The 12368-nt window shown below is 42.6% G+C and overlaps 1 protein-coding gene across 6 annotated transcripts in view; it reads left to right on the top strand.

Moving 5' to 3' along the window:
* Positions 1-12368, top strand: part of LOC128825491 (adapter molecule crk) — a 152673-nt gene that overhangs the window by 51006 nt on the left and 89299 nt on the right. Inside the window, exon 1 of one of the 6 annotated variants that reach the window (XM_054008024.1) lies at positions 9439-9618. The exons of the other annotated variants lie outside the window; for them this stretch is intronic. Within the exon in view, the coding sequence (XP_053863999.1) occupies positions 9555-9618 (64 nt within the window). The 5' untranslated portion in view covers positions 9439-9554. Of the gene's footprint in view, positions 1-9438; positions 9619-12368 lie in introns of those variants that run through there. 6 annotated transcript variants of the gene reach the window in all.

Below are 12368 nucleotides of genomic sequence, written 5' to 3' on the forward strand. Positions count from 1 at the left end.
GACATTTGGGAGAAGTTGATAAACAATGTCAGCTTTTAGTAAACTTAACTGACAAGAAAAGTAATACTTAGGCCTCTGAAAAAAAGGTGATTTATTCATTTAAAAAAACCTGAATGTAGTCTTAACTCTTTCTGAAAAGTATGAATGTTTATTTTCCATGCAGAAATTAAAATCACATGCAAAATTTCCCCCATAATAAATAACTTTTACGATTCTTAGATACACTATTCTAACAATAATTCTCAGTCTTGCAAATAAATAATATTTTGGCAATCTGAATAGGCTCACTAGGAAAATTCAGACCCTTTAATTTACTTTTAGAAATTATTAAATATAGGCAGTACAGTGTAGTACTTGTTTTTTTGCATATTACAGTTAATTCTACCTTGGTCCCACACTTTCATCTTCAGACTTTTAAAACTATCAACGTTGTATGGGGAATCTGGGTAAAGGACAATGGCGAATTATGGGATAAATTTTAGCTGAATGTTTCTACTAGAATGATCATCAATTAAACAAATTTTACAATATTCACATTAAAATTTTTTTTAGGTGTGACAGTTAAAACCTCAGAGATTAATGGCAGTCTTGTCCTCTGAGCTCCTGAACACAATGCATCATCCTGATACCATGAATCTGCACACAGTTTCAAGATTATTTTCACAACCACGGTGATTAGTGAGAGAAATTTTTTGTAATTAAATTTTAAAGTCTACAAGTTAAGTCAGTGGAAAATTCTGTGGCCATAGAGCTCATAGTGGGCATCCACTGTTCTGGAGAGTACTCATGGGTTAGATGTGGCCATTCCATCATAATCACTGATGGGCCGCGGGGCCATCTGGTTAATAGATCTAGGCTTTGGGTCTCATGAAGAAAGTCTTAGTGTTCATTTTATTTTTTAAAAGGTGTGTTTTTAGCAAAGGTAGCCTTAAAAGTATAAAGTGATGCGAACAGAATGAAACAATTCAAAGCACAGCTGTGGCCTGTTCCTGCAGCACGAGAGTGGGAGGACAGAAACTAGACACTCTCCATTGCCACCACCATACACACTTTATGTAAAACAAGTCAGTTTAGTTTGTGGGGGTATACCAAAGAATCAGTTTACTAATTCTCCTACCCCTCGAATCCTTAGTCTAGCCCTGTATATAGCAGCGTGACAAGGCATGGGCACAAACTGGCTGTATTTGAGGGGAGGTGGCAGAAAACTTTTCCCCCCCACAATGTATGCCTATGGCTAGTGTTGTTGTTTGACATTTTCAACCCTCTGAGTATACTCATTTATTTCCACACCACTGCTGCGTGGAGAGCTTTCCAACCAGTGCCTCTGGAGCAGTGGTGGGCAACCTGCAGCCCCTCAGGGTAATCTACTGGCGGGCCACGAGACAGTTTGTTTACATTGACCATACACAGGCACGGCCGCCCACAGCTCCCAGTGGCCGTGGTTCACCGTTCCCAGCCAATGGGAGCTGAGGGAAGTGGCGCGGGCTACACTGGTCGCTGCTTCCCGCAGCTCCCATTGGCTGCGAATGGCGAGCCGCGGCCACTGGGAGTTGCGGGCAGCCGTGCTTACAGACGGTCAATGTAAACAAACTGTCTTTTAGCCCGCCAGTGGTGGTTGCCCACCACTGCTCTGGAGTGTATGTGGAGGACATACCAAATACTCCCCACAAATACATCCATCCCACCACCAGGTGCTTCCAGAAGTGCACAAAGAATGGCCTCACTAATGTTGTATACAGGAGTAATAAGCCATTCCTGATTCTTCTTATTCCCTTGCTTATACATCTAAGGACAGTATTTGTTCTCTTAGTTTCCATGTCACACTGAGAGCTTATGTTCAGCTGGTTTATAAGTCCTTTTCTGAATCAATAGGTTCCAACATAGGGTCCTTTATCCTATAAGTGTGACCTATACTCTTGGTTTCTAGATGCTCTAGCATCTAGTTAAAGTAAAATGCATATTGTTGAAGAGAGTCCACCCCACTACTGTAATTACAGATTTTGCATGCAAGCTTCACTGAGAAATGTGTGTGCATTAATGGCTCTTCTCAAAATGCTCCTGAATTTAGGGAAATATTAGCCCTTTTTTTTTCAAATGGGGAAACCGAGGCACAGAAACTAACTTGTCTAAGGTTACCTAGGAAGCCTAAGGCAGAACCAAAAACACAGTCCAGATATCAAATACCAGTCTAGTATCTTAACCACAAAACCAAGTGAGAGACAAATGTAAGATCCATATATTTAAACTTACAAAAGAGGTTAAGAGGTAACTTGATTACATGGGGAGCAGTTTTCTGATAGCAGAGGGCAGGGCTCTTTAATCTAGCAAACAAAGGCATAACAAGATCCAGTGGCTTGAAGGTGAAGATTGACAAATTCAGAATGGAAATAAAACACAATTTTTAAAGAGTAATTAATGAGGAATGTAGTAGCATATATCACTTGAAATCCTTAAACCAGAATTTAATGTCTTTCTAAAACATATACACCTTTACCCCGATATAACGCGACCCGATATAACACGAATTCGGATATAACGCGGTAAAGCAGTGCTCCGGGGAGGGGCAGGGCTGCGCACTCCGGTGGATCAAAGCAAGTTCGATATAATGCAGTTTCACCTATAACATGGTCAGATTTTTTGGCTCCCGAGGACAGCGTTATATCAAGGTAGAGGTGTACTGTAGGTCAACCAAAAGCTATGGGCTTGATGCAGGCTTTATTGGTTGAAATTCTATAGCATGACAACTGGCAGATGATTGTAATGGTCTTTTATGGTCTTTAAATCGCTGAAAGGGCCCTCTCAGCCCACCACCTAAGGGATCTGATGCCAACCCTATAACTACAAACTGCAGGAGCATTTACTGCCTGTGAGACGCAGCTACCAAGCAGGCTGAACTGGAGAGGAGGATGGTGAAAAGATTGATCAATATGGGAAGGAGAAGAGTGGAACTAGGGTTTGTTTGTTTATGGGAGAGTATCTTACCCAGGGAGTGTTTTGTGTATCAACAACTGCAGTAGAATATTTTAAGAGAGCCCCTTGTTTAAAAATGTTGCAAGCATATCCTAGGGCAGTGATTCTCAGCCAGGGGTACGCGTACCTCTGGGAGTATGCAGTGGTCTTCCTGGGGGTACATCGACTCATCTAGATATTTCCCTAGTTTTACAACAGGCTACATAAAAAGCACTAGCAAAGTCAGTACAAACTAAAATGTCACATAATACACTATACTCTGAAATGTAAACATAATATTTTTATTCCAATTGATTTATTTTATAATTATATGGCAAAAATGATAAAATAAAGCAATATTTCAGTTAACAGTGTACTGTGACACTTCTGTATTGTTATGTCTGATTTTGTAAGTAAGTAATTTTTAAGCAAAATGAAACTTAGGAGTGCACAAGACAAATCAGACTCCTGAAAGAGGTACAGAAGGGAGTTTAATTTTTTTCCCCTTCCTCTTGAGTTTTGCCTCCATCTGCTGGACTGCAGCAGCACTGCATTCCTGATTCTCTACCTCCATCTAATAATAATAATTAATAATAATGACGGAGGCTCACTGTTCTCCATAATAGATAGGTTGTGAGTATGATAATGTATTTCACAAACAGCTGGGAAATTCAAATTAACTGGATGGTCAGTAACTGAAAACTGGTGACTTTTCCTATTAGGACAGACTAAGGATTCTGTGTGTGAAGTCTGCCTTCCTTCCAACTCCTTCACCAGGAATGTCAGTGTCACCTGCTACTTACTCACACCTACCACTGTTTTCCATTAGCAGTGGAGAAAACCAGGCTAGTCCATACCACAAGCTCATCTGAGCCAGCAAACATCCAAATATGTGGAAGCCTCAGAAAAAAGTTCAGCCTACATTTCTCTGCTCCCAGCATTCTCTGCCTATATATCAGCATGATGGGATGATCCGTATGAATGCAAAATAAAAAAATCAATGATTATAACCTATTTAAGAAGGATGCAATGAGCATATAGGGAGCATACCCATTTCTGCATCACTAAAAGATTAAAGCACAAGATATGGTACTACTTGGTGTCCGTTAAAGACCACCAAATCACACATGGAAACAGGATGACCAGCTCCTTAATCACCTATCTATAACGACTAACAAGTACTAAAAAAAAGCTCAGTGACCATAGGGGATTCCACGGGGGTCTCATGCAGCCAGTACTAAAACAGCCTAAGAATTTTGAAAAGTTGGTGGTAGCTTTATATATAAACATAAGAATGGCCCTACTCGGTCAGACCAAAGGTTCATCTAGCTCAGTATCCTGTCTTCCGACAGCGGCCAGTGTCAGGTGCCCCAGAGGGAATGAACAGAACAAGTAATCATCAAGTGATCCATCCCCCATTGCTCAGTCCCAGCTTCTGGCAAACAGAGGCTAGGGACACCATTCCTGCCCATCCTGGCTAATAACCATTGATGGACCTATCCTCCATGAATGTATCTAGTTCTTTTTTTAACCCTGTTATGGTCTTGGCCTTCACAATATCCTCAGGCATATCAGCCTGAAGTTCTACAGGCTGACTGTGCGTTGTGTGAAGAAATACTTCCTTTCATTTGTTTTAAACCTGCTGCCTATTAATTTCATTTGGTGACACCTAGTGTGTGTGTGTGTGTGTGTGTGTGTGTGTGTGTGTGTGTGTGTGTGTGTGTGTGTGTGTGTGTATATATATATATATATATATAATGAATAAATACACACACACAGTGGTTTGAAAGGCCAGTTTTGCAAAAAGCTCAAAACAATTATGATCCAAATCAGCTGCGTGAGAGAATTTAAAAAGAAAAATTTGATTTATAATTGGAAATCATTTATTAATATTTTACTAGATGTCTCAAAAGCCATACTCAAGAAAGAAGGAAGCATTGGTTAAAAAAATAATCTGGCGTAGTGGGGAAGTGACAGCTGCGCACCCTCTCTCTAAAACAAATGGAAGAAAGGGAAAGTTGATAGTCATTAATATAAATTAGAAGCTAGGAATTGTAGAAAATTGATAAGGGAAACAATAGCCAGCAGAGTTACAGACAATAAGGAGTATTTTAAAGTATATTAAGAACAGAAAGACTTCTAACAATAGTATTGGTCCATTACTAGATGAAAAATGGTATAATTGTCAATAATGCACAAAAGGAAGAAGAAGAAGAAATATTCAATAAATATTTGTTCTATGTGTGTTGGAAAAAAAATGATATAGCCATATCATATAATGAGAATGAAACATTTTCCATTCCAACAGGAACTCAGGAGGATGTTAAACAGCAGCTACTAAAGCTAGACATTTAAAAATCATCAGGTCTAATTTGTATCCAACAGTTTTAAAAGATCTGACTGATGAGTTTGCTGGACCATTAATGTTGATTTTCAGTAAGTCTGGGAGCGGTGGGGACGTTCCAGAAGACTGAAAGAAAGCTCATGTTGTGCCAATATTTTAAAGAGTAAACAGAATGCTTGGGTAATTATAGGCCTGTCAGACTGACATTGCTTCCAGGTGAAATAATGATGCAGCAGATGCGGAATTTGGTTAATAAAGACTTAAAGGAAAGTCATATAATTTAGGTCAATCAATAATGGATTATGGCAAATAGATCCAGTCAGACGAATTGAATATATATTTTTTTACAAGATTACAAGTTTGATTAATATAGGTAATAGTGTTGCTGTAATATACTTAGGCCTGGTCCCCACTAACCCCCCACTTCGGACTAAGGTACACAAATTCAGCTACATTAATAACTTAGCTGAATTCGAAGTACCTTAGTCCGAACTTACCGCGGGTCCAGACGCGAAAGGGAGGCTCCCCCGTCGATGCCGCGTACTCCTCTCGCCAAGCGGGAGTACCGGCGTCGACAGCGAGCACTTCCAGGATCGATCCCAGAACATCGATTGCCTGCCGCCGGACCCTCCGGTAAGTGTAGACGTACCCTGTGATTTCTGTAAGGTACAGTAACTCCTCACTTAACGTTGTAGTTATGTTCCTGAAAAATGCAACCATGTTAAGTGAATCCGATTTCCGCATAAGAATTAATGTAAATGAGGGGGTTAGGTTCCAGGGAATTATTTTTCGCCAGACAAAAGACTATATTATATATATATATATACACACACACACAGAGTATAAGTTTTAAACTAACAATTTAATACTAGTACACAGTGATGATGATTGTGAAGCTTGGTTGAGGTGGAGGAGTCAGAAGGTGGGATATGCCTTACTGCTAAATGATAGAATCATAGAATTTCACGGTTGGAAGGGACCTCAGGAGATCACCTAGTCCAACTCTCTGCTCAAAGTAGGACCAATCCCCAGACAGATTTTTGCCCCAAATCCCTAAATGGCCCCCTCAAGGATTGAACTCACAACCCTGAGTTTAGCAGGCTAATGCTCAAACCACTGATGAACTAGCAATTGGCTGAGCCCTCAAGGGTTAACTCACACAGTCTGCAAGGCAGCAGGAATGGAGGGAGGGGAGAGAGCATTGCAGACAGAGATACACACTGTGTGTGTGAGAGAGATGTGCATTTCCCCTTTAAGTACACTACCTTGTTAATTAGATCAGCTTGCTGAGGAAGCAGCTGCTGCTGCCAGCAAGCTCTCTCTGTCCTGAGCCCTGTCCTATGTCCCCCCTGCTCTGTGGAAGATGGGGTAAGTGGGGTGCAGGGGCGAGGGGGACACCCTGACATCCCCAGCAAGCAGGAGTCTCAGGGAGCAGCTCCAAGGCAGAGCACAGGAGCAGCACATCGCAGTCGGGGGAAGGACAGCTGCAATTGCTAGCCTGCTGGGCAGCTGCTGCACAGGGAACTTAGGGGAGTGAGGAGCTGATAGGGTGGCTGCCGGTCCACCCTGTTTCCAAGCCCCCACCAGCTAACTGCAACGGGCTGCTCTTCCTGAATGCAGTGGACAAAGCGACGTTAGAAGGGAGCATTTCCCAACTTTAAATGATCATGTTCTCTAATTGATCAGCAACGTAAATGTTAACGAGGATGTCTTTAAGTGAAAAGTTACTGTAGTTGACGTGAATACCATGTCTAATTCTCATGCCCACAATTCGAGAAGGATGTTGACAAATTGGAGAGGATTCAGAGAACAACCATGAGAATGATTAAAGCACTGGAAAACGTACTTCCTAGTGAAAAACTAAAAGATCAACCCATTTATCTTATAAAAGAAAAGGTAAAGGGGTGATGTGATACCATGTATAAATACCTATATAATGAACAGAAATTGTATAATAGAGGACTCTTCAATCTAGCAGACAAAGGCATAACAAAAAACAATTACTGAAAGTTGGAGTTAAGTATATTTGGTCTAGAAATTAGGCACAAATTTGTAACAAAGTAATTAATCATTAGAACAATTTAGCAACATTTGTGGTGGAATCTCCATTACTGGAAGTTTTTAAATCAAGACTGGAAGTTATTCTAAAAGATATGGTTTGATTCAAACAGAGATTAATTCAAGGAAGTCCTATTGCCTTTATTGTGTGGGAAGTCAGACTAGCTGATCACAGTGGTCTCTTTTTGACCTTATAATCTATTAATAAAAACAAAACTGTACATACTTTTCTAATATTAATTCTTCATGGAAACAATTCCTGTAGTTGCCACAAGGATATTATTTACAAATTAGAGGGGAGAAGTCCATGAGAAAGTCTTTTAAGTTATGGCTATGAAAGAGTAAAAAATTACTGCTGTGTTTACTTGAAATTGATCAGTGCTATACATTTCCTTCTCAAAACCTTAGCATTGCCAACACCAAGCATTTAAAAATCATGAGTCAGGCCCTCCAAAATCATTATATTAAAAACAAATAATAAATTTGGAATTTTTTATTTGCATTCTAGGGCTGAAACCTTATGTGACCCCTGGGTCACATTTTCAAGGTTTTCTTCACAACTATGAGGGCAGTCCTATCAGTCTTCATCCTCAAAGAAACCCAAACCCTTTCAAAAGATGAACTTGGGATCTTAAATTAATTACTTTGCTAGATACTAAACATAATGTACTGAACAGAGACTCTGGATTATTCCAACAATCTGTAACACACTAACCCCTTTTATTTGTCCTATGTCTCCAAAGGTATTAACAGACTACTCTGCTTTCTTTGAATGGTCCCTTACAGTATGTGCTAACTACTTATGCAAAACAATCTGTTCCACCTTGCATTTAGCTGTGAAGCGATGCTGGGTGTTTTTTTCCTCAGACCTGAAGAAGCGCTCTATGTAAGCTGCAGGGCCATAACCAGGGTAGGGTAAGCTGGGCAGCCATACAGGGCACAAATCTACAGGGGGTGGAAAAATTATTAAAAAAATCTGGAAGGGGGCACAAATATGCTTGCACGCCCCAGGAACTAAAATGCCTAGTTATGCCTCTGGTAAGCTTGAAAACTTGTCTCTCTCACCAGCCACGTCTACATTAGTGAGCTTACAGCGGCACAGCTGTACCGATGCAGAGAACTCACCCGTCTACATAATTAAACCACCTCCAATGAGCACCAATAGCTATTTCATCAGGAGAGCACCTCCCGATGACATAGCTCTATCCACACTGGTGTTTCTGACAGTGTAACTTATCTTACAACATAAGTTATACTGACAAAGGTGCTAGTTTAGACATAGCCACCAACAGAAATTGATCCACTAAAATATATTACTTCACCCACCGTGTCTCTCTAATTGTAAATGAGTAACACGGACAGACATTCCCTGTTGCCCCACAGAGCTCCAGGGCTATGACAAAATGCAACAGGTGAATGAACACACAATGGGTGTGAGGGGTCAAGGGAACAGTAAAAATGAGTGTGTTGGCATAAATCAGTAGTTTCAGCGGTCACTGTAGTTACATTTATGTATCATGTAAACCCACAACCCACTACCAAGGAATCCTTACCCCTCCCAATATCTCAGTGCCAGGGGCTTTTCAGCCCCCCCCCCCCCCCCCCGTATATCTGGGTGCCACAGGCCCCTGTCCCTCCCATTTCCCAGTAGTGCCAGAGGCCCCTTACTCGCCATTATCCATGCCAAGGGCCCTTCACCCCCTATATCCTAGTGCAGGGGCCCCTAAACTCCCATTTAACACCTCAGGTCCCCGTCTCTCCCTCATTTCCCAGGAGCGCCAGAGGCCCCGCATCGCCCCCTCCCCCAGTTCCAGGGGATCCTCAACCGCTGTATCCTAAGAGTGCCAGCAGCCCCTCACCCTCACATCGCCATCACAGTGCCAAGGGCCCTACCCCTCGTAGCCCAGCCACAGCTCCCTTCCCGCACGCTTCCGGGACCTGGCAGCCGCAAGAGACGTGACGTCCTGTCGGACCCCACCCCTGAGTCGCTCTCCTCCCGCCGGTTGTCAGGGAGCCGCTGTTGCCATGGTGGGGCGCGCGATGCGCATGCGTGCGCTGGCGGAAGTCCCCGGATATAACAGGAGGCGGTGCTACCGCCGCCATCTTTGCCAGGAGAACAGTGAGCTAGTAGCGGCTGAGCATCCCGGACTCATCAGGCTCCATCCACCCCGTGTAGTCCCCGCCGCCGCCCCGTCTCTTGGACATGGACGATCGGGAGGACCTTGTGTACCAGGCTAAGCTAGCTGAGCAGGCTGAGCGCTATGATGGTGAGAGCCGGGAGGACGGGCGGGCCGGGTAGTGCCGGGGGAAAAGGGAGGGAGCGGCCACAAAATGGCGGCGGCTGGGCAGGGGGGCAGAGGCGGCGGAGGGGGGCACGAACAAAATGGCGACTGGGATTGCCCCGCGGGGTTGAAGGGGCCAGGAGTAGGGGACTAGGGTGGACGGGCGGCCTAGTCCTAGTGGGTGGTGTCTCGGCTCGTCTGTGTCTGGGGTCGGCGGCAACAACTGGGAATAAAATGGTGGCTGGGAAGGGCGAGTCGGGGGGTGGGGACCCGCCGGTGGGGACCCGCCTCCCCCGGCTCGATGGAGCCCGACAAAGGGACCCTGCGTCCTTTCTTGTGCCCTCACTAGTGACGGCACGAGGTGGTTCTCTTACTCGAGCTCTGCCCGGCATCGGGCCGAAAAGGGCTGGTTCAGAGTGGCTGAGCCCTGTGGAGGAGGAAGGGGGGGGGGGCAGATTACTTCGTCGCAATCAACGTACAGACCCCCCCCCCCCCCCGTCTGGGATCGGGGTTCCTGGCCCTCGAAGGTGCCTCGCCCTTTTTTGCCCAACATAGTTTGGCGATGTGTCTTTTTAGATTGATATTTTTTTTACCCTCTCTATTTCCCCGGCATAGGCTATGGAGTTTATTAAATACAATGTACTTCTCCCTACCTGAAGTAAATGTAAATCTTATTAGTCTTCCAATAATTTTAAGCATAAGGTGAATTTTAGAAAAAAAAAATCCTAAACATTGTATTTTTTTCTTTAATGTTCATGGGCTGTGCTGATTTAAATATGTGTAAGGTGTTGAATAGGTTTGAGCACTAAGGCTATTCTTCCTGAATCTACACTTAGGTAATATATGCTATTGGCAGGATTTGAAAAATCTGCTTGTCATGCTTACTTTAAACCCTTGCCTCTCATTTAAAACTAAATTAGATTTGTCACTTGACTAAAAACAATCTGAATGTGAAAGTAGTGTAAACCTATAGAATACAGGCTTTCTGATAGGTAGGCAGTCCACTCTGGTGCCTTAGTTGCTGCTCATAGCTTTCCCAAGTGACAAGACAAAAATTGATCAGGATCTTTCCTACCATTACTGCTGTTCAGAAGGGGAGGCAGTAAAACTGACAAGAACTAGGTCAGGTTCTCTCTGGAGCTACTGTCATTAGCAATACTTGCAGGCACTGGAGGAATATATTGGGGGTGGGGGAGGACACAAAATGGAGCCATAAGAAGTGATGAATCAAGAAAATGCTTACCTTTGGAATAGCCATGAGACTGGGGGAGTGCTAGAACAGTGGCTCTCAAGCAGAGCTGTATGTATCCTTGGGGGTATGCAGAGGTCTTCCAGGGGCTAGATCAACTCATAGATATTTGCCTAGTTTTACAACAGGCTACATAAAAAGCACTAGCAAAGTCAATATAAACTAATATTTCATACACTGACTTGTTTATACTGCTCTATATGCTATACAGTGAAATGTAAATAAATATTTATTTTATAATTATGTGTAAAAATGAGAAAGTAAGCAATTTTTCAGTAATCGTGTGCTGTGACTCTTGTATTTTGATGTCTCAATTTGTGAGCAAGTCATTTGTAAGTGAGGTGAAACTTGGCAGTACTCAAGGCAGATCAGAATCCTGAAGGGGGTATAGTAACCTGGAAAGGTTGAGAGCCACTGTGCTAGAGTAATTCAGAATTAAAATATTTCTTCTTTCCAGTAGCTAGAGAAGGGTTTAAAACGTATTGGCTATCTTGTAGACAGTGGCTGATACATAAGGCCTAGTTGACAATACTAGGTCACCTGTTATATTGGTAAATCACAGTGTAGATGTAGCATATATCGACAAAAGCACTCTTTGCTGATAACTACATCAACACTGGGGTTTTTGCTGGCATTTTTTCTGTCATGATCCTAAAGAATCTAGCTATGCTGGGAAAACTTGTGTAGATCAGGCCCAATTTGAAGCCCCAAGCAGGGTCTGTGAACAGCACACTGGAAGGTATGTCTCCATCCTTTTTGAGGTATGCCTCTCCGCATGGCATTTTCCAGGTGGTACATCTTTCCTCTTAGTGTCTGGTAATTTTTCAAATTCTGCTATAGACATCTGCAGTGCAAAGTAACCAGCCCTCCTGACGATTAGAATATTAATTCGTGGGATTTGCCTTTTGTTGAGAAGATGCACCATCTACTTTTTGTGCCTCTATCAATGTCTGTTCAGGAAAAAGGAAGCAGACTCTGATAGTTCAAGAGGTGAAAGGTTATGCATCACGCAGTGATATGGCTGGTAATGAGTTTTTCTGTTAATCAGGCTTTGCTAGAATGCAACATTTGTAGAGTCCAAAGCAGTTTGTTGGAATGGCTTTGTAAAATAAATTAAAGGGACGATGTCAGGTTAAAATCATTGTTAGAAATGCATTTTTGTATCTGTGCTTACCTTGGCATATTCATTGGATATGTGGGGAATGCATGCACCTGCATTGCGATATCAAGTATTATGGTGATATCAACAATGCAAAAAGATGATGAAATAAGTACAGTCTTTTTGATTTGTCATGAGGCTGTGAAGACAAATGCAATGACTTCTAAAATATTTAGATCTCTGTATAGCACTTTTTATTTATAGACCTTGAAATGTAAGTATCATTTCAGTTTTACAGATGGGAAAACTGAGGCATAAGGATTTGGAAATGGTTTGACACTGATCTACTGTGTGATCTTGTACAAAGTTGGGAAGAGACCCCAGGTT

The sequence above is a fragment of the Malaclemys terrapin genome, chromosome 18, assembly GCF_027887155.1.
Source record: "Malaclemys terrapin pileata isolate rMalTer1 chromosome 18, rMalTer1.hap1, whole genome shotgun sequence".
Lineage (NCBI taxonomy): Eukaryota > Metazoa > Chordata > Testudines > Emydidae > Malaclemys > Malaclemys terrapin.